Here is a 23,712-nt window from a genome sequence, read left to right on the forward strand (position 1 = left end):
CCAAAATTGCAGACGCGGTGGGAGCGTCAGATCCAGAAAATAGACGGATCCCTTACTTGACTGAGGATCCAGAAAAAATGTTCGGGCGCCGGTTGTACGCGTGGTGTGGTGGGTAGGATACGTGCATACAGGGACCAAAAAAGGGGATAAGCTTCCACCTATGCACATTTATTCACTAAAAATAATAGTTCCACCTTGACCACTCACTTCACTCCCCTTGTTTCCGTTTGACTGGAAATTGCATCCAAAAGCAGCACATCGTGGCATTTTACTTAGCGAGGTTAGGCAGCAATAAGCAATTGTTGAACACGCTACACATTTGGAAACATACCAATTACATCATCACTGCGAGCCCGCAAACCATGGCGCCAACTAACGGTCAAAATATGGACTAAATATTATAAAATATTGCCATTGATTTAACATTTTATGTGTTTCTAACAACATATTTTAGTACAGAGAACAATTGTGGTTTATTAGAGCCTACATGTATTTAAGTTAAAGGGTCACTTTAATAGCTATGGCCACGTTCGTTCGCGTTCTGCCTTTGGCAATGTGTGTTCAATTGTATTATTGACTTTTTTTATATTGAAATGCATAATTTTAGTTTGTGGCGCTTTCACGCCCAAGTGGGGGTGCACTTGCACTTGTCTACGCGAAGAAGAGCACTCCCACGCCAGAAGAAGACGGACAGCTACGCAGCGTCTCTGAGCGAGTGGGCGAGAGAGAGAAACTTGGCTGCGAACTTACGTTCATTGTTTATGCTTGTAAAATATCTCTACAGAGGCAACGCCTGTGTGTATCATCTTTTCTGTTGTTCTGTGTTTTCCACCCGCGATCGGACACTTAGCTGTGTGGTTGTTTGAACGATGTGCTAATGCAAGCGAACGCATGCTAACCGTTTGTGTCAATGCTGTAATAGCACCTAATTATCATTTATTTACGTTGATGCGAACCTGTTTGGTATCGAGGACGAAATTGATTCAGCAAATTATACGGACGTCCAGCATGGTCATTTGGGAGTTTAGCTCGCTGTATAGCCAGGACCAAGCCGTAGCGTCCTGGTGAGGACAGTATATTCGCATTTCGTTGTTCATGCATCATGTAACATCATACTGTACACTTATTCAGCATGTTGTTCTCTATTGTGTTTTTATATTAAATTGTCTTTCAAGATGACATATCTGTTCTATGTGTTGGATTTTATCTAGTAAATTTCCCCCCAAAATGCGACTTATACTCCGCTGCGACTTATTATATTTTTTCCTCTTCGTTGGGCATTTTATGGCTGGTGCGACTTATACTCAGGTGCGACTTATAGTCCGAAAAATACGGTAACTAACTAACTAACCCCACTGTGGCTCAGAAGCCGATGTCGCAGCCCTTCATCCGTCACTGATCTCGCCATCTTGGCCTCCTCGCTGTAATGGTGGTGTTTGTCAATGACGGTGTTGCCCGCCTGGTCCTGCTTGGGCACATCCCCGCTGCACTGAGGACTGCCCACGGGAGCCCCCACGGTCTCAAGTCCAACTTCCTTGCCGTGACTTCGTGCGGATGTCAGAGAGTCCACGGGGCACACAATCTGCTCTGTGGGACAATAATGGATCACAGACGTCTATCGTTGTCAATGGCAGTCAATGAAATAAGCACAACTTGTACAGTATATTGAAATTACTTTTCTCTAAGCATAAGTACCTTCTTTGTCCATCTGCTCAATCCTGATAAGTTTGTTCTTCACCTTGCGTGTGGAGTTCACCAGCTTGTGGAGTCGCCTGAATGTCAGCCGTTCTTCTGGTTCCGTGTCAGACAGTTCGCAAAGCTGCTTACACAAATTGCCAAGTTTTTGAAGCAATGAATTGTCAATTATGAACAATCAGATGAACTGTGTGTCATCCTCCTCACAAATGAACAGGCCACCCGGAAAAAAAAAATACTCACACTGTCGCTCAAAGACTCGTCGGTTGACTGTGAAGCATCAGCGCACTTGGATGGTTCTGAACTGCACTCTTGTCTCGCCTGTGTTTCAAACTCCTTCAACTGAATACATGCACAAAACTCCATTTCAAACCAACAACAATATGGTACCAAAAAAAACTGTGCCTCAACGTTACCCTTGCTAGCGCCTCCTCAATGGAGATCATGTTCTCCTTGACCATCGTCATCAGCTGGATGCGCTCTTCATCACTCATGGTGATCTCGCTGGCCACGAAGTCCACCAAATCACCTGTAAGATACACACACATACACACAATCCATTTGAACTGGCAAAGAATGATCACATTCCAGCGATATTAAAGACGATTGGCATCTACTCAGTCATGCCTATCAATTTCCATCTTCCCAAGTAAAATTTGTCACTGAAAATGACTAAATAGAACCTAAAATGGGAATATAACACCAAAATGGCAGTTTTCCTGTCTTTGGAAGAAATTCCTGAAAAAAAATTGGTTGGCTCACTCATGATCGATATGTCTACCAATTTCCTTCCACTTTCTCAATTGAAATTTCCTTTGAAAAAAAGTCCTCTGAAATGTTCCACCTTGTCAATTAAAATTGGCTTTGAAAATGACCCCCCCTAAAAAGGGAATTTGGTGCTAAAATGTCAGATTTCATGAGTAATTTTTGGAACAAATTTTCAAAAATAGATATCAGCCAATTTCCATTTTGCCAAGTAAAAAATGGCTTGGAGCAGATTCTTGAAAATTTTGGTTGATCTAATATTTGTTGGGTTTTGTGTTGATTCCCTCCTAGTGTGTCCTTGTAATTGTCATTGATTTCACCTGGTGTACCGCTCTTTTAAAAAACAAAAAAATCCATTTTCCAGGCAACGCCAAACTGACTGTAAATGACAGACAAGGGAATGAGGACAGTTTGCAGAGCAGAGGCAGAAAAAAAGCGGGCCAAGCTGACCACAGCTTGTCTGACATCAAGCCAGTGTTGTTAGTTTGTCTCACGCTCACTGGACACACATTTGATTCTTCAGGTTGTTTTGGTGCTTCGAAGTCACGCTACACACGTCGTAGGTATAGTTTCGTGTCAGACCGTTCATATCTCCCATGTCCAGAGTCTTGCCCAGTTGCTCCAGCAGGTCTGCTCGGCCAGCATTCTTCTTATGCTTTTTACCATCGTAATGTTGTTGAGCCATGCCAGGGTTGTTGAACCAAGCATTGCATAGTTGGCAGTAGCGATCTGAGTCACGTCAATGTCTATGTCAGTGTCAAAGTCGATGTCTATCCAAGCCCTCGTGTTCCAAGTAAGTTTTTTGATACCCAGCCTTTTGTTAGTAACGTGAGTTTTGTTTGCTACTGTGTTTTTTGGGATCACCTCAGTTTTGGTTTGTACTTTGTTTTTTCTGTCGGGCTTAATTAAATCATTTTTTGCACCGCCTTTTTTTGCCTCGCTTCACTTTTCCTGCGTTTGGGTCCACACACACACACCTGCCCGCCCAGCATTTCCTGACAATATTAAGATTGACATGTCAAACCATTTTTGCCAAGAGAAAAAAAGGGTTTTGTTGACAGATTCTTTTTTTTTTTTTTTTTTTTTGTAAATTTCTTAAATCAGTAAACAAAACATACTGAAACAATAGTGTATTTATACTTTGGGAATTAAATATTTATGTTGAATTTTTTTTGGTTTATAACATGGTCACCACCTGGCGCAAAAAAGAATTAGCAGATATTTTCTTTACAGAAACAGCGAAATTTTTTAAAATTCAATTCGAGGGTGCAAATGAAGATGATTATGATAGTTCATAGTAGTGCCCAGTGAGGAAAAGTTAGCAGCAGAAGTGCAGATATAGACCGTGGTGAACTTCAAATAGCTTGCATTGTAGCCATATTATTGTTTGCTGTTGCTGTTGAGATGCCCCTGTGCATAGCGCTATTGAATATTTGTGTGCAATTTGAGTGTTGTGAAAAGTCGGTGTTAAACCGAGTCTTATTGGACCTTTTAGTTTTCAAATGTGTTTGTGTGTCATTGCATCGTCTAGCTGCGGGGATTTGCATTATAATACTCGGGCGCTTTTATTTCCAATACAAAAACTCCAACACACACTGTAGGTGAAATAGAACACTGTCTTTGTAGTAGCCTATCACGTCATAAACTACGCATTCGTGTGTACTGCCATTGTGCGCGCAGAAAAGCGTGTGCATGACAAATTTGGACCGAAACGGCTGTTTTTGGATGGGAAAACCAAAATATGATCCTCAGCACCCCCTGCTCTGAATGACTTCCAGCGCCCCCTGGTGTTGGCTTTGAAAAAAATCAAGCCCTTGAAAATTGTCAAATTGAAACTAAAATCGCCAATAAATACCAAAATGGCTGACTACCTTTGTAATTTTTTGAACAAATTCTTTAAATTCTTGGTTGGCCTACTCATGATCAACATGCCTACCAATTTACCAAGTGAAATTGGTTTTGATTAAGTGGGCATTACATACTAAAATTGCACGTTTGTAGAGTTGTCGGACAATATCGACCAATAAAAGCATTTAAAATAAGATCAGAATTTATCAGTATCGAATTTGCACCAGTGTGTATGCTGCATTATTTGGTAATGTACAAGCCTTTCTGCATGGGCACAGATATTGGGCTAAGAGTGACCTTTAGACGTCTTCACACAAACACGATAGGGATTTGTTAACTGAGGGAAAGACCTGAAACACTCATGGAGCACAAATAAAACTAGGCCTGCAAGCAGGACTGAACGGGCCCTCGCAATCTAGCGCAACTCGGACGTCACGCAACTCGGACTGTGTGCAGGTCAGGGTGGTGGCAGATGCTCCTCTCTAATCATCTCATTAGAACATAACATGCTCGAAAGTCGCCTATTTACATTCCCACACCCAAGAGATAAAAACCCCTATTGGAGAGAGTACTACAAAAAAGGAGCCACTACTGAGCTGTGCAGCCAAGCCCTTATTCAAAACCAAAATTAATCTTCTAACTGGGCCAATTCGACGAAGTGTGCCAAATATTGTGGCTATATAAGCTGCCTGAGTCTTTGAAAAAAAATATTTCCTTTAAATGGCGAATAAAGGGTCGTCACGGCAACAGACAGAGACACGTGGACATGGGCCGTAAATAAGTATTACAATAGGTCTTCAAATTACAATGACCAACCTGAAAAGAACTGGACATGTATTGGAAAAACGAGTGACTTTCTATTGCCACTAGTTGGCGCTGTAGGGTTGATGCAAATGATCTCTACAAGGCCCTTCAGGGTATGACTCTCAACAAGCACGGGAAGTTTGGCGCAGATATGTTGTATATCTGCCGAGTTATGACTGTTCAAAGTTTTTGGAGAGAAAAATTGTTGACAGTCATTTTCACTTTCCTGTTTGGACCCCTCCGCTTCAACGAAACTTCAATATTTTTCATCAGGCACCTGAAGACAGGTCTTAAGCCTTCCCTTATGCAGGTTTGAGGTCAACAGATTTTTTTTCCTTGGAGGAGGAACCTGTCTCGTAAAAAAAGGCATTTCCTGTTCTCACTAGGGGGCGCTAGGCGTAATGGGTAATATTTCAATGCACTCGTGTTAAGGGTGGGATGTCGCACATACATGCCAGATATGAAAAAGATGGAACGTTGTGTGAAGGAACTATTAGTCATTTACTGAATTTGTCATTTTGCCGAAAAAATGGCCGACTTTGGCACCCCGCCCAGGTCAGGCCCGTGAATGAAAACACACCATTTTGATAACTTAAGATTTCATATGCCTCATGAACAGTCTCGCCAATTTTGAGAATGATCAAACTAATTCCCTAGGTGCCAAGGTGTAAAATGTGCACACTGTAAATCGATAAAAATTTCACATTCAATCCAAAATACCCGATTTCCTGTTGGGTTTGGAATATGCATGCAAGAGACTTTTTGGAGCAGTTTTGTACAAGGTATCGACTCTCCGAATTTCATCCCTCTACGTTGAAAAAATCTAAATGGAGAGGCCTTTTTGAAAATTTCAAGGGGGCGCCACTGAGCCATTTTGTTACATGTTTTCGTAACGTTGCAAGATTATTGAACGTTATGCAAAGCCACATGTATGTCCAAATTTTTGTGAGTTTTCGTGCATGTTCAAGCCTCCAAATGTAAACTCCTACTGTGAACCGATAAAAATTTCACATTCGATCCAAAATACCCGATTTCCTGTTGGATTTGGAATACGGGTGCAAGAGACTTTTTGGAGCAGTTTTGCACAAGGTATCGACTCCCCAAATTTCATCACTCTCTGTTAAAAAAACCTAATAGGAAACGCCTTTTTGAAAAATTCAAGGGGGCGCCACTGAGGCATTTTGCTACATTTTTTCGTAACATTGCAAGATTATCGAACGTTATCTAAAGCCGCATGTATGTGCAAATTTTTACAAGTTTTTGTGCATATTCAAGCCTCCAAATGTAAACTCCTACTGTGAACCCATGAAAATTTCACATTCGATCCAAAATACCCGATTTCCTGTTGGATTTGGAATATGGGTGCAAGAGACTTTTTGGAGCAGTTTTGCATAAGGTATCTACTCCCCAAATTTCCTTGCTCTATGTTGAAAAAACCCAATAGGAAAGGCCTTTTTTAAAACTTCTTTCTGTCGCCACTAGTTGGCACTGTAGAGTTGATGCAAATGACCCCTACAAGAACCTTCAGGGTATGACTCTCAACAAACACGGGAAGTTTGGCGCAGATATGTTGTATATCTGCCGAGTTATGACTGTTCAAAGTTTTTTGCGTGACAAATTGTTGACGTTCATTTTCACTTTCCTGTTTGGACCCCTCCGCCTCAACGAAACCTCAATATTTTTCATCAGGCACCTGAACACAGGTCTTAAGGCTCCCCTGATGCAGGTTTGAGGTCAACAGATTTTTTTCCCTTGGAGGAGGAACCTGTCTCGTAAAAAAAGGCATTTCCTGTTCTCACTAGGGGGCGCTAGACCTAATGGGTAATATTTCAATGCACTCGTGTTAAGGGTGGGATACCACACATACATGCCAAATATGAAAAAGATTGAACGTTGTGTCAAGGAACTATAAGTCATTTACTGAATTTGTCATTTTGCCGAAAAAATGGTCGACTTTGGCACCACGCCCAGGTCAGACCCGTGAATGAAAACGCACCATTTTCAAAACTTAAGATTTCATATGTCTCCTGAACAGTCTCACCAATTTTGAAGATGATCCAACTAACTCCCTCGGCGAAAAGGTCTCAAATGTGCACCCTGTAAATCGATAAAAATTTCATATTTGATCCAAAATAACCGATTTCCTGTTGGGTTTGGAATATGCGTGTAAATGCTTTTTTGGAGCGGTTTTGGACAAGGTATCGACCCCCCAAATTTCATTGCTCTACGCTGACAGACCCTAATGTTATAGGCCAATTTTAAAATTTCAAGGGGGCGCCACTGAGCCATTTTGTTATATTTTTTTGCAACGTTGCAAAATTATCGAAATTTACAATTTTCCGGACGTATGTGCAAATTTTGGTGACTTTTCGTGCATGTTCAGGCCTCCAAATTGGCCGTTTTCATTTGCCCTGAAAAAAAAAAATAAAAAATAAAAAAAAACTAGGCCTGCAAGCAGGACTGAACGGGCCCTCGCAATCTCGCGCAACTCGGACGTCACGCAACTCGGACTGTGTGCAGGTCAGGGTGGTGGCAGATCCTCCTCTCTAATCATCTCATTAGAACCTAAGATGCTCAAAAGTAGCCTATATACATTCCCACACCCAAGAGATAAAAACCCCTATTGGAGAGAGTACTACAAAAAAGGAGCCACTACTGAGCTGTGCAGCCAAGCCCTTATTCAAAACCCAAAACTAATCTTCTAAGTGGGCCAATTCGACCAAGTGTGCCAAATATTGTGGCTCTATAAGCTGCCTGAGTCTCTGAAAAAAAATATTTCCTTTAAATGGCGAACAAAGGGTCGTCACGGCAACAGACAGAGACACGTGGACATGGGCCGTAAATAAGTATTTTAATAGGTCTTGAAACTACAATGACCAACCTGAAAAGAACTGAACATGTATTGGAAAAACGAGTGACTTTCTATTGCCACTAGTTGGCGCTGTAGGTTTGATGCAAATGACCCCTACAAGGCCCTTCAGGGTATGACTCTCAACAAGCACGGGAAGTTTGGCGCAGATATGTTGTATATCTGCCGAGTTATGACTGTTCAAAGTTTTTGGAGAGAAAAATTGTTGACAGTCATTTTCACTTTCCTGTTTGGACCCCTCCGCTTCAACGAAACTTCAATATTTTTCATCAGGCACCTGAAGACAGGTCTTAAGGCTTCCCTTATGCAGCTTTGAGGTAGATTGATTTTTTCCCTTTAGAGGAGGAGTGTGTCCCGTAAAAAAAGGGCATTTCCTGTTCCCACTAGGAGGCGCCAAGCACAAATGGTAAATTTTCAATCCAGTCCTGCTCAGGCTGGTATACATCACACACATGCCAGATTTAAAATAGATTGAACGTTGTATGAGGGAGTTATCAGTCATTTTCCGAATTCGGTGTTTTGGCAAAAAAATGGCCGACTTTGGCACCCCGCCCAGGTCAGGCCCGTGAATGAAAACACACCATTTTGATAACTTAAGATTTCATATGCCTCATGAACAGTCTCGCCAATTTTGAGAATGATCAAACTAATTCCCTAGGTGCCAAGGTGTAAAATGTGCACACTGTAAATCGATAAAAATTTCACATTCAATCCAAAATACCCGATTTCCTGTTGGGTTTGGAATATGCATGCAAGAGACTTTTTGGAGCAGTTTTGTACAAGGTATCGACTCTCCGAATTTCATCCCTCTACGTTGAAAAAACCTAAATGGAGAGGCCTTTTTGAAAATTTCAAGGGGGCGCCACTGAGCCATTTTGTTACATGTTTTCGTAACGTTGCAAGATTATTGAACGTTATGCAAAGCCACATGTATGTCCAAATTTTTGTGAGTTTTCGTGCATGTTCAAGCCTCCAAATGTAAACCCCTACTGTGAACCGATAAAAATTTCACATTCGATCCAAAATACCCGATTTCCTGTTGGATTTGGAATACGGGTGCAAGAGACTTTTTGGAGCAGTTTTGCACAAGGTATCGACTCCCCAAATTTCATCACTCTCTGTTGAAAAAACCTAATAGGAAACGACTTTTTGAAAAATTCAAGGGGGCGCCACTGAGGCATTTTGCTACACTTTTTCGTAACATTGCAAGATTATCGAACGTTATCTAAAGCCGCATGTATGTGCAAATTTTAAGAGTTTTTGTGCATATTCAAGCCTCCAAATGTAAACTCCAACTGTGAACCCATGAAAATTTCACATTCGATCCAAAATACCCGATTTCCTGTTGGATTTGGAATATGGGTGCAAGAGACTTTTTGGAGCAGTTTTGCATAAGGTATCTACTCCCCAAATTTCCTTGCTCTATGTTGAAAAAACCCAATAGGAAAGGCCTTTTTTAAAACTTCTTTCTGTCGCCACTAGTTGGCACTGTAGAGTTGATGCAAATGACCCCTACAAGAACCTTCAGGGTATGACTCTCAACAAACACGGGAAGTTTGGCGCAGATATGTTGTATATCTGCCGAGTTATGACTGTTCAAAGTTTTTTGCGTGACAAATTGTTGACGTTCATTTTCACTTTCCTGTTTGGACCCCTCCGCCTCAACGAAACCTCAATATTTTTCATCAGGCACCTGAACACAGGTCTTAAGGCTCCCCTGATGCAGGTTTGAGGTCAACAGATTTTTTTCCCTTGGAGGAGGAACCTGTCTCGTAAAAAAAGGCATTTCCTGTTCTCACTAGGGGGCGCTAGACCTAATGGGTAATATTTCAATGCACTCGTGTTAAGGGTGGGATACCACACATACATGCCAAATATGAAAAAGATTGAACGTTGTGTCAAGGAACTATAAGTCATTTACTGAATTTGTCATTTTGCCGAAAAAATGGTCGACTTTGGCACCACGCCCAGGTCAGACCCGTGAATGAAAACGCACCATTTTCAAAACTTAAGATTTCATATGTCTCCTGAACAGTCTCACCAATTTTGAAGATGATCCAACTAACTCCCTCGGCGAAAAGGTCTCAAATGTGCACCCTGTAAATCGATAAAAATTTCATATTTGATCCAAAATAACCGATTTCCTGTTGGGTTTGGAATATGCGTGTAAATGCTTTTTTGGAGCGGTTTTGGACAAGGTATAGACCCCCCAAATTTCATTGCTCTACGCTGACAGACCCTAATGTTATAGGCCAATTTTAAAATTTCAAGGGGGCGCCACTGAGCCATTTTGTTATATTTTTTTGCAACGTTGCAAAATTATCGAAATTTACAATTTTCCGGACGTATGTGCAAATTTTGGTGACTTTTCGTGCATGTTCAGGCCTCCAAATTGGCCGTTTTCATTTGCCCTGAAAAAAAAAAAAAAAAAAAAAAATAAAAAAAAAAATAATCCTTTGCAAAACAATAGGGCCTTCGCACGCTTAGTGCTCGGGCCCTAAAAAATCCTTTGCAAAACAATAGGGCCTTCGCACGCTTAGTGCTCGGGCCCTAATTAACAAGACGAATTATGTTGTCATCACATGTAACTACTGCATAACCAGAAAGAAATAGTCACTAAGAAAAGTAATAAAACAAATAATTACAATTAAAAATCTGTGCAAAAGCCCAGCAAAATTAATCTTGGGAATTGTCATTGCATTGCCATGCCCTATGATTGCATGCTTATATTTGTAATGTTTCATCACCCCAAGTGGCTCTTTTATTAATTACGGACATTTTGGCTCATATCAATTCATTTTATTTATATGGGACATTATTTTAGCACTTTTTCTATAACTTCAGTTGAAGTTGTTCTCATATTTTTCACAGAATGTTACTTTTATTAGGAAAACTTTGAAATTTCCATTTCAAATTTCAAATATTTGTCATCATTACGACATCCAGTGCGGGATCATAATACAATTAGCAATTATATGTTAAATCAGCGACCGCATATATCAGTATTGGATTTTTGGGTTGGACAACGTCGGTATTTCGGTTATCGGTCAAAAAGTAATTATCAGACGACTATACTGATATGCTGTTATTTTTTGGAACATATTATTGAAATGTAGCCAACTCATGATCGACCTGACTATCAAATAGAGTGGGGCAAATAAGTATTTAGTCAACCACTAATTGTGCAAGTTCTCCCACTTGAAAATATTAGAGAGGCCTGTCATTGTCAACATGGGTAAACCTCAACCATGAGAGACAGAATATGGGAAAAAAAACAGAAAATCACATTGTTTGATTTTTGAAGATTTTATTAGCAAATCATGGTGGAAAATAAGTATTCGGTCAATACCAAAAGTTCATCTCAATACTTTGTTATGTACCCTTTGTTGGCAATAATGGAGGCCAATTTTTTTCTGTAACTCTTCACAAGCTTTTCATACACTGTTGCTTATATTTTGGCCCATTCCTCTATGCAGATCTCCTCTAGAGCAGTGATGTTTTGGGGCTGTCGTTGGGCAACACTACTTTCAACTATCTCCACAGATTTTCTATGGGGTTGTGATCTCGAGACTGGCTAAGCCACTCCAGGACCTTGAAATGCTTCTTGCAAAGCCACTCCTTTGTTGCCCTGACTGTGTGTTTGGGAACATTGTCATGCTGAAAGACCCAGCCACGTCTCATCTTCAATGCCCTTGCTGATGGAAGGAGATTTTCACTCAAAATCTCTCGATACATGGCCCCATTCATTCTTTCCTTTACACAGATCAGTCGTCCTGGTCCCTTTGCAGAAAAACAGCCCCAAAGCATGATGTTTCCACCCCCATGCCTCACAGTGGGTATGGTGTTCTTAGGATGCAATTCAGTATTCTTTCTCCTCCAAACACAACAACCTGTGTTTCCACCAAAATATTCTATTTTGGTTTCATCTGACCACAACACATGCTCCCAGTCCTCTTCTGGATCATCCAAATGCTCTGTAGTGAACCGCAGACGGGCCTGGATGTGTACTTTCTTTAGCAGGGGGACATGTCTGGCAGTGCAGGGTTTGAGTCCCTAGCGGCGCATTGTGTTACTGATAGTAGCCTTTGTTACTGTGGTCCCAGCTCTCTGTAGGTCATTCACTAGGTCCCCCCATGTGGTTCTGGGATTTTTGCTCACCGTTCTTGTTATCATTTTGACGCCACGGGGTGAGCTCTTGCATGGAGGCTCGAGGGAGATTATCAGTGGTCTTGTATGTCTTCCATTTTCTAATAATTGTTCCCACAGTTGATTTCTGTACACCAAGTGTTTTACCTATTGCAGATTCAGTATTCTCAGCCTGGTGCAGGTCTACAATTTTGTCTCTGGTGTCCTTCGACAGCTCTTCGGTCTTGGCCTAAGTGGAGTTTGGAGTGTGACTGACTGAGTTTGTGGACAGGTGTCTTTTATACCGATAATGAGTTAAAACAGGTGCCATTAATACAGGTAACGAGTGGAGCCTCGTTAGACCTCGTTAGAAGAAGTTAGACCTCTCTGACAGCCAGAAATCTTGCTTGTTTGTAGGTGACCAAATACTTATTTTCCACTCTAATTTGGAAATAAATTCTTTAAAAATCAAACAATGTGATTTTCTGTTTTTTTTTTTTTTTTTTTTCACATTGTCTCACATGGTTGAGGTTTACCCATGTTGACAATTACAGGCCTGTCTTATCTTTTCAAGTAGGAGAACTTTCGCAATTGGTGGTTGACTAAATACCTATTTGCCCCACTGTACATGCATCAAAGCTTTAGGGAATGAATGTTGGAACAATTGTTAGGATCCCTGGAAATGGCCAAATTGGGCCTAAAATGGCAGCCACGTTCCAAAACGGAAGTCATTTTTGGTAAAAGTCTAAACCTGTCCACTGATGGGGACGGACTTCCAATCCTTTGGGACTGGGAAGGTTTGATTGCTCCCACATCTCCCAATTCTAATAAATTCACTGTGTGTCGCTGTCAATGGCTGTCAATGAGTTAGTTCATAGTTTTTTGTTTTTTTTTGTGATTGATGCACACACTTGGTACCTTTTGCAAGGTGGCGCTCAGGAGCTTCTTTTGGTGTCTTTCTGAGAGTGCTCCAAAAGGATTTTCCCTTTCTCCATTTCCCTCCACCTGACCCATCGTCCAAAGGGTTAGGAAACCTACACAGCACACAATTAAACTTTTAACGAGTCAAATTCAAAAGAACTATCCTTCTCTTGCAGATTTATTCTTTTCATCCATCCAGCATTCTTTGTGGGAGCTCCACGGATGAACACATGAGCTCGTTTGAGAAACAAAAGAGGCTTTTCCCCCCCTCTGGATTGGAAGTTTTGCAATACTGACACTTTTAGTGTGGAGGCTGCATTCCCCTTACAACCCTACTCCCCTCGTCCATCCAGCACAGGCTTTGCTGAAAGTAACTGTGTTGGAATGCAGACAAATTTGCACAACCGGCAAAAACAAATGTGTGATTTCAACAGTAAAATGCATTTGCAAACTGAATCGTGAAATTTTTAATTTCATGAAAATGACTTTTTGGATTCATGTTCATCATGCTTGTGTAAATCTTGTTTTGTTCAGACCTTATTTTATTGTAGTATTTAATTATTACTTAGGACTAAAATCAACATATTACATTGATAAAAAAAGATAAGGACAGACCTACAGTATGTACTGTTGACATTTAATTATTTACAAAAAAATACAAATTACCGTAATTTTGTTTTTAACTCAAAAATACTGAATACATAATAAATTATCTATTTTAGTTTCTGTTTTAACTAAATGGCAACTCAATTAGTATTATATTAAACTGTCATCAACACTTATTCAGAAAGCCTTTTAATCTGAAAAATTAAAATTAAGTAAAAAATGTATAATATTTAAACATAAGGACCAAATGTCATAAAATAGGGAGTTTTAAAAAGGTTCACCCCCTTAGGACTTTTATTTTATTCTTAATTAAAATTCCATAAATATTGAAAGGAGTAGTGTTTATTAAATTACTATTTTAATTTATGAGTATTTCAACAACTATCAAAACTAAAACTATTTAAATGATGATGTAATTGTTTAAAAAAAACAAATTACTCATTCTAAATCTTTATATTTTTTTCAATTTTGATTTCAATCTTTTTTGTTAATAAAGGGCGAAATAATTTGGATTGTTGTGATTGGTTTTTACTTTCAGAAAAAATTGCCTCTTGTCTTTTATTTGAATTATTTGGAGTTTTTTTTTTTTTTGTATTTACTGTAACTGAATAAAATGAGCATCGCAATACTGTACAAGTTACATTTCTATAGTTTAATTATACAACTATTTTATTCTATATATTGATTAAAATAGTAAAATGACTTTGCATCCAATATTTTCATTACAGCTCTTGATGTCAGTTGATATTTAGAAATATACTGTATTTACATGGTGGTCAGCATCCTTTTGATGTGCTCACATTTTAGTAATCATCAACAGTTTTAACCTCACAGCAAACTAAAGCTGGAATGATGAATCCAGGACAGCAAAAAGACAGTTGGATCGTTGAGTTGCTTACTTCCTGTCAGTCTCCGGAGTGGAAGAAGTGCTGCAGAGTCCAAGCGATTCCTTTAAAATAGGAAGAAAGTGTTAATCGTCTCAAGGCAGGCGTTACAGATTTGCAACAACTAAATAATAATCCCCTAATTAATCCACATTCATATTTTATAAACTTTTTTTTAAATTCAGAAGTACTATTTCCTGTTACTAAAATTTAATTTCAGCATCAGAAGGTTAATATTCAAATAATAAAAAAATAAAAAAATAAGCTTAGTTGGCGGTCCACTTTTGTTTTTGTCATTTGTATTCTTAACCATTTGTACGAAAATATGGTTCAAACTTTTGGAATAAAACAAAGATATATTATAATGTAGAAAAAGTCCAAATTTCCAGATGCATTGTATACTCCAGTTATAAAATTGGCTACCACTGACAGTGAGAGATGAACCAGAGGTGCTCTAAAAACTAGAAACTGCAATTTCTGGAGAAATTACGATGTGGATTTGCTGTGCTAGATACAGATCTGGACACATCCTGTTGATATCAGGTCACATCCTGTTGATTTGGGGACATTTCGGGGGCACATCCTGTTGCATGGCTGTCAATAGCATTGACTTACCTGGGCACCAGTTGAATGTCAGTAGGCCGTCATGGGGTGTTTTTGGTAAAAAATCACAACCACACAGGTTTTTCTGCCATTGAAAATGAACGGGAAATTTGGACGCACATGGCCGTCAATGGCATAGACGTGCGTGGCTGTCAGTGGCATCGACTTACTTGGGTGCCAGTTTAATGTCAATGGGCTGTCATGGTAAATGGTCAAAAACCACAAGGACCTATGTTTTCCTGCCATTGAAAATGAATTGGGAAATTTGGACGTACATGGCTACCAATGGCATCCCATTTGAAATAATTGGGACAGTTTTCGACGAATTTTGGGGGAACCGTAAGTTTTTGGAAAATTCTGCATACAATTTTTATGCCCTTTAGCAACCTGTAATTTTTGTATGTGTAAATTATGTGATTTGGTCAAAAATTGTAGGACTAAATACATTTTGAATTTTGTTTTACTTTTTACGCGTGAACTGAAAATTTTAGGGGTCATTCGAAAAATTCCCTGTGTCGCGCAAAAATTCTGGTCATTTGATATTTGAACGGTGATGGTCGGTCAAACGGTTTGGGTTGTGTGGCGTGCCGAAGAAACTCCGTTCCCAAAAAAATACTAATTTTACTATCTGGGCCTTCTAAGCCACAACTGTTAAAACACTCAAACTAAGGATACACACTAACACCCTTCTTACTAGCAGCTTTATTAATATTTTGTGAACTACCTTATTGGCTACATAGGTGACTTTTGGGCCAAGGAGGGCACAACATGTTGATGACCTCGAAACACAGTGTCAGCAATAAAATTAACTTACAAGAATATTTACAATAATAAATTGAAAATCAGCGTTTTTTTGTTTCCCATCATTCTTGAAGGGGGTTCTAAATCAGGCTGCTTAGGACAGCTATATTTTTCGCCAAGATCATCATCCATTGAATATGGTACGCCTGCCGGTGTCGAGCCAGTGTAGTTACCCCAGCCAAAAATTGTATCCCATGGGTGGAGCCATATGGAGGTAGATTTGTGTCTTCATTATTCGATCAAAAAAAAAGTGTTTGAATGCAAATATAAATTTGAAACTCAAACAAATGCATTTGAAAGCTATTTCCTTTGATTGAAGCAACTTTTTTGATTGAGGTAATTGTTTTGCCTTTGGGCCACATCTCGGCTAGTACATTTGTGTCTTTGTTATTCAATCAAAAAATAAGTTGCTTCAAGCAAAAAAATATATATTTTCAAAATATATATATTTTCAAACAAAAAAATCACTTCAATGAAAAAAAGAAAAATTTCAATCAGAAAAAAGTTTTGGAATGCGAAAAAATATTTGAGACTCAAATATTTGCATTTAAACACTTAATTTTTCATTTAAAAAAAGTTTTCTTTAATTTTAGCAATCCATTTTGTGTTTGGGACATATTATGGGTAGGACTGTCTAAATCATTCAATCCTCCAAAAACCTGCTTCAATCAAGAAAATGTTTATAAACAAAGAAAAAAAATCATTTGAAAAATAAAATTGCCCTCCCCTAATTTAAAAAAAAAAAAAAAAAGATATGCAAAGCAAATGACCGTCTAAGGTGCTAGTCACATTATCTGTTTGAAAACTAATTTTGAATATAATTTTTTTTTTTTTTTTTAAATTCATTTTTGTTGTTTGCTTTATTGCTTTACAACTTATAAATATATATATAGGAAAGTCAGTTACATGCAATGACACTTTTCGGCCACCAGGGGGCGCTTGGCCCCCCCCCTTAAACTCCGCTTATAATTGGCTACTATTAACAAGGATACACGTCCAGTCCATTTCAACTGGGAGGGCTGCCAGCGATTATTCACTGCCAACCCCTCCCAGTCAAAATTGATTGGACATCTATTGTTGTCAATGGCACTGAAACATAATCATTCAATGCCAGCCATCCCAGCTAAAATGGATTTGGTGTCTATTGCTGTCAATGGTAGTGAATGAGTTAAATGGAATGTATTTGCTGTTAGAGTGGAGATGATCATGTGCTACAAGTAACACAGCCTTATCTTATCAACATGACTGCAACAAGCGTGGTCTCACCTGAATTTGCGAGCGTAGCAGCAGCAATGCGGCCCCTGAATCATGCTTTCCCTGAAAGGCACAGGAAGTGGAAATGCACTACTCACTTATAAAGTTGGCTTTGGTGAAAACATGATGTTCAACATCACACTTCTGCCAAATGGGGGTGGTTCTAAAATGAAATGTGTTCTGCAGACGTTTCCAAGTAGTGCTTGCGATATTACCGTAATTTTCCGACTAGAAGCCGCTACCCCCTCCTTCCCTTTCCTATTTTTACTTTTAAGCTCTTTTTAAAAGCAACCTATATACAGACGTTAAAATATCACATTGCAATAATTTCGCATTGCACAAAAAAGTAAATTCTAGAGTCAATTTCTGTCAGTCCCATTCCCAATCTGTTTAGTGAGTGATGCATTCAAAACAATTGGAAGTAGCAGTGTTCAACAAAACATAGCACACACACAAGTTTGTTTGTTACATGATTAATACTAAGTAATGATATGACACTTGCTTAATCTAGTATTAAAAGTCAAAACCACTCACAAGTAGGAGTATGACAAAATATTGAAATGGTGATATATCGTGATACTTTATATCCCAAAAGATTATCGATATGCTCCTACCAAGAATTGAGATACCGTTTTAAAAAGGTATTGATGTTTAAAAAAAATAAATAAACCAACAAATTTCTACCAAAATGTTCCACCATAATAGTGCCTCAGTTAACTGTAAGGCTGCCATTGACAGCGCTCAACACCCAATCCATTAAGACTGGGAGGGAAACCAGAGCATTCAAAGTCACTCTTTCTGATTTTCAGGCCATTTTCAGGTCACTTTTTGTTCATTTTAGTGGATTTACATATCAACTCCTGTTGAGTTTGAGTCACTGCATTTTCATTTGGGAGATTCCCCGGTCACTTCCTTTTCTGTAACCCAAAATCAACAGGAAGTGACCCATAAATGCCCCAAAATCAACAAAAAGTGACTGAAAATCAACAGGTAATGTCCTAAAATGCCCCCAAATTAACTCGTTGCCTGGCATCGGCTGCCAATGACAGTCATAGGCGTTCAATCCGTTTGAAGTAGGAGGGGTGGCAAATGGATTGGATGTCTACTAATGATGGATGGATGGACGGACGGACGGTGGTATGAAAAAGTATCTGAACTTTTTGGAATTTCTTACATTTCTGCATAAAATTACCATGAAATGTGATCTGATCTTTGTCAAAATTACACAGATAAAAAAACAGTGTCTGCTTTAACTAAAACCACCCAAACATTTATAGCAGGGGCCCCAACGACCGGGCCGCGGACCTTTACCGTTCGTGGCACATTTGGTACCGGGCCACCCAGAAATAATAAATAATTCATTAACGACTGCATTCTGGCCGATTGACTTTGGCCTGTGCCGCTTAACACACCAATATCCCTGTCTACTCTAGATATACAACTACAGGATAGGAGGTCGTCATAGAAATGCATTGATTGGACTGTTGGCAGTACGTCTTGTTTTGTATATCTACTGTATGTGCGCTTGGCCTCGATAATGTATGACGTAGGTCCTCGCCCATCACATTTGTTCCTGGTAATAATTAGCCCCACAGTAGAATGACTGAAAAACGGAAGTCTATGGACAGATTTTTTTACGGGGAAAAGGGAACCTGACGAGCCACAAGATAAGCCTACAACCTCGAAGAAAACAAATTCTATGCTACTTCCCAATCACTAAAGACCCACGAACTGCGTAGGAGTGGATTCGTGACCCGTATGTGAATAAACCGAGTGACTCGAGCATGTCTGTGCAACAGGAATAGTATGGAGGTAGATTTGTGTCTTTATTGTTCAATCAAAAAAAAAGTTGCTTCGATCAAATAAAAAGTGCCCTATATTCGGCTTAGACTCCAACAGACTCCGATGGCTGGATGGAGCCCTGGTGGCCATTATGCCTGCTTCATACTTTTATGTCATTGGCGTAGCCACCTGCCAATCAAACACACCGGAACTAGCGTTGAAGTTGAATCTTTGTGTCAAAATGATTCAATCGAAAAAAAGTGTGTTCAAAACTTTTTCCACTTTGAAAAAAAAAAAGAGTTTAAAACTTTTTGCTTTTCAAAAAAAGTGACACTTCAATAAAAAAAAAATATATATATATTTCAAATAAAAAATATATTTAAAAAAAAAGTTTTTGCAAAGGATTTTTTTCTTTGATTAAAAATATTTTTTTGATTAAAGCAACTTTTATTGCGATTGAATGATTTTGACACAAATGTCCTACCCCTAATATGGCTCAAACATAAAAAGGATTGCTTCAATCAAAGAAAACAGTTTGAATGAAAAATAGTGTTCAAATGCGAATTTCTGAGTCTCAAATATTTTTTCACATTCAAACCTTTTTTTCTACGATTGATTTAAAAAAAAATTTGATTGAAGTGATTTTTCTTTTGAAAATATATATTTTTTTGTTTGAAGCAATTTATTTTTTGATTGAATAATAAAGACACAAATGTCCTAGCCAAAATGTGGTCCAAACGCAAAATTACATGACTTCAATCAAAAATGGTGTTTCAATAAAAAAAAAACGACTTTAATCAAAAAAATAAAATTCAATCAAAGAAAAATAGTTTTCAAATATATTTTTTTGAGTTTCAAATTTATTTTTGCATTCAAACACATTTTGTTTTTATTGAAGTGACGTTTTCTTCGATTGAAAATATATATTTTGATTGAAGCAACTTTTTATTTGATCGAAGCAACTTTTTTTTTGATTGAATAATAAAGACACAAACTACCTCCATAGAATATCAGCTTGTAGAGATCGCAAATCACGGCGACCTTAAACGTACATTTGAGACAACAGCTCTACCAAGGTTCTGGATTAAAGTAATTTCGGAATATCCTGACATTGCTAGGAGAAAACTGAAAACTGTGCTACTATTTCCAACATCGTATCTTTGTGAAGCGAGCTTCTCTCACTCGCCCATCTCGGGAAATTCAGCCACTGATTTAGCGGGTGAGTTGTATTTTTCCTGCAATTAACACGACTAGGCTAAAAAAAATGTTATTTCCTATTTGCTGTATTTTTCTGCCGCACATTGCCGGTGTTCTGACAAATTTGGCATGCGTGTAACGTTAAAAATGACTGCCAATGCAGCAATTCCAAAGTACACACTACAAACTTTCTTTAACCCTTTAACACCTAAGCCTATTCTGGCCAAATTTGCATGCATTTGATGTTGCCTTTATATTTCAAAGAAAAAATTGTTTACAATGGCCAAGTTGGGTCCCTTTTTTCAGGACACCTTGAACTTCATGTCCAAACTGTTCTTTTCTTCACTGACCAATTATCATCCACATTTTGGACCCAAAAAGACAAAAAAATCCCAAAAATTTTTTTCAAAATTTGTAATGTTGATGTCCCAGTGACAACCAAACATGCTCGACCAACCGTTTTGAAGCTTGATAATATTTATTCAACCTGTTAGGATAAACATTCAATAGAAAAAAATAAGCTTGAATAGGTTTGTGTATGACAATTCAACACAAACAGCAGGTATGGTCATAGGCGTTTTTGGCCTTTACACATAGTATGGTCAAAAAAGGTTATATACAGTGGAAAATAGTGAGAAAAAAGGATCATATACGTATATCATCTAACACACAAAAGGTTTGGAGGATATCTCTTTTTTGAAGTTACGTGTTGTACCCGTCACCTTATCAAAAGTATATACGTACATGCAATAAAGCTTCTCGAACACACATCTACATAAAAATTGAAAAGATTATAGTGAAGAAAAAATATATATAACAGTGAAAAAGTATTTTAAAAAATATTGACAAGTAGTTCAATTCAAATTTTTCAGGCATGCGACCCAATAAAGTTTTTTTTTTTTTTTTTTTTTTTGCACACTCAATAAAGCTTCTTCTTGAACAGGTCACGGAGCTGAGGCACACACAATGTCACACAGCCTACTCTTTCGCCGTTTGCGCTCTACTGTCACTTCTACTCGCCGAGACGCCGATTCATCAGAGGAAAACAACGACAAATACGACTCATCTTCTTCCTTGAGTTAATGAAATAATGCTTTAGCTTGAGCTAAATGCAGTTTTAGATTCATTCTGCACGTTTCAAAGTCGCTTGCTCAAACCAACCGACCGTTGCTTGCTTCGCATGCCTCCCTTTCATTAGTTGGCGCCTCGCTCGGAGATTTATTACATCACGCCTCCTTACATCACATTCGGTTTGTCCTTCTCGACATCACAACGGCTCTTGGGATATGTAGTCTTTTGTGTTGCTTTCGGTTTTGAAAAACGACAAGAAATTATGGAAATATGGAGATAGATACATGGTCCATGCAGCGTTTTAATGCATATTTATGAGTGCAATAAAACTATAAAACTCAAATGACATTATCTCACGTTTTTCTTGGTCGATTGACTTCAAATAAAAACTGGTGTGGACATCAACTTCCGCACTTTCAAATGGGACCAACCAGCGGCACGTGGGTGACGTAATTACAGCATGACGAAGCTTCAAAGACGATATGCGTAAACGCGTCGCTGCCGACACGTTCGGTGTTAAAAGGTTAAAGAAAGGAATATTAACTTATGTTTGCCATGTCCGCAAACAACAACTGCACGCAGCTCTCTCACTTAACGACATCGCCGTGTCGTTAAGCATTAATTTACGCCATTTTCTTGTTGCACATGTGTGTTTATGATGTAAATAGTTTTTTTAGCACCGTTGGATAACATTGAGAGCCCAACTGAATATAAAAGAGGGCTTTTTTCACCGCCACAAAAGCTTTGGGAGCAAAATTTTATTAGGGTGCAAAATTTGACAACACTGGTCCGTGAAAAAAAGACCCAAATCACACCGGTCCGTGGTGGAAAAAAGGTTGGGGACCCCTGATTTATAGTAATTTTGTGCAAAAATGTAAGAAATTCCAAAAGGTTCACTTTTTCAAACCACTGTATTAGTTGTTTTGTAGAATGATTTCCTGACCAATGCATCAATAATCGTTGTATCGCCATATCGTGAGATCATTATCGTGAGCTTTGTATCACAAATAGTATCATATCGTGAGGTACCAAGACGTTCCCACCTCTACTCACAAGTACTATCATACCGTATTACTGTACATTTGTGTAGTTTTGTAACAAAAGTGGTTTCAGCTTTATTACGTACTTCGATGGCTGCCATTGACAGTGATAGACGTCATTCGTCATCATTCAATCGCTGCCAGCGCCTCTCAGTTCAAATCAATCGGACATCTATCACCGTCAATGGTAGCGAAAAAGTGAATCTTCCGAGCTATTGAGTTACCAAAACGTCCGAATCCTTCACCAGCCTTCGTCGGCGCAGCTCTTCCATCCTTTCGCACACGTCACTGAGGTAGGTTCCGTAATATCGAGAATATTCCTGGGCCAGATCATCAAGCGTCCCCGCAGAGCCATCCTGAAAGAAACGAGAAAAACAATAAACACCTAGCTGATGAGTCATTTATTCATAGGAGTGTCACCATCCGATGGGAAATGCTGAGAAAAAAAGCTTGCTGTCTGACCACTTGCCCGTTGTATGACGCAACTGTGACGCTCTCTTAAGCACTCAGTGGCCCTTGGGGGCCACGTGAATCTTTTGTGCGTCTGTAATGAGAAATGTGACGCCGGGTGCTCCTTTTCAAGCCTTTTCGCGGACCATGAGTCACGCCGGACTAAATTTTTTAGGATTCGCACGCTAGTCATTTACTGGAAAAACCAATAAGTCTTTCTCGTTCCGACTGGGTTTATTCCGAGCTGTATCAGGGTGACTGAAGCCGGTTTTACATTTATTAGCGTCATCAGTTTTGCCGCGTGACAATGGACTGTTTATGCGGGCATGTTTTTAATTTTCAAGGCCGTCTACAAGCCTGGAGGGAGGGTGGTTGATGAATGGACTCTGTTTTTAGGACAGTCATGAGACCTGTAGAGGGGACTTTGCCAGGCTGCACATTTGCATATCATAGTAATAGTCTTGAATTGCACGTGGCATGTGGTGCCATACAGTGAGGAAAATAAGTATTTGAACACCCTCCGATTTTATAAGTTTTCCCACTTAGAAATGATGGGCGGGTTTGAAATTTTCTTAATAGGTACTTATCCAAGAGAGACGATATAGAAAAAAATCCAGAAATAACAATGTATGATTTTTTTAACAATTTATTTGTATTATACTGTTGCAAATAAGTATTTGCACACCTGAGAAAATCAATGTTAATATTCAGTACAGTAGCCTTTGATTATAATTACAGGACTCAAACTTTTCCTGTAACTTTTCACCAGGTTTGCACAGACTGCAGCAAGGATTTTGCACCACTGCTCCACACAGATCTTCTCTAGATCACTCAGGTTTCTGGGCTGTCACTGAGAACATGACGTTTGAGCTTCCTCCAAAGATTTTCTATTGGGTTTAGGTCTGGAGACCTGCTAGGCCCCTCCAGAACCTTGATAGGCTTTTTACTAAGCCACTCCTTGGTTATTCTGGCTGTCTGCTTTGGGCCGTTGTCATGT

The 23,712-nt window shown here is 39.0% G+C and overlaps 1 protein-coding gene across 2 annotated transcripts in view; it reads right to left on the reverse strand.

Moving 5' to 3' along the window:
• The window catches only part of LOC130930804 (SAM and SH3 domain-containing protein 1-like), a 74,907-nt gene that overhangs the window by 7,579 nt on the left and 43,616 nt on the right, over positions 1–23,712 (reverse strand). For both annotated transcript variants that reach the window (XM_057858955.1, XM_057858956.1), the window contains exons 2-9: positions 22,490–22,621; positions 17,188–17,238; positions 14,533–14,582; positions 13,025–13,140; positions 2,112–2,224; positions 1,939–2,037; positions 1,696–1,819; positions 1,352–1,587 (exon numbers count right to left, since the gene is read on the reverse strand). In XM_057858955.1, coding sequence (XP_057714938.1) covers positions 1,352–1,587; positions 1,696–1,819; positions 1,939–2,037; positions 2,112–2,224; positions 13,025–13,140; positions 14,533–14,582; positions 17,188–17,238; positions 22,490–22,621 — 921 coding nt within the window. The remainder of the gene's footprint in view (positions 1–1,351; positions 1,588–1,695; positions 1,820–1,938; positions 2,038–2,111; positions 2,225–13,024; positions 13,141–14,532; positions 14,583–17,187; positions 17,239–22,489; positions 22,622–23,712) is intronic.

This window comes from Corythoichthys intestinalis, chromosome 15 (assembly GCF_030265065.1).
Source record: "Corythoichthys intestinalis isolate RoL2023-P3 chromosome 15, ASM3026506v1, whole genome shotgun sequence".
Classification (NCBI taxonomy): Eukaryota; Metazoa; Chordata; class Actinopteri; order Syngnathiformes; family Syngnathidae; genus Corythoichthys; species Corythoichthys intestinalis.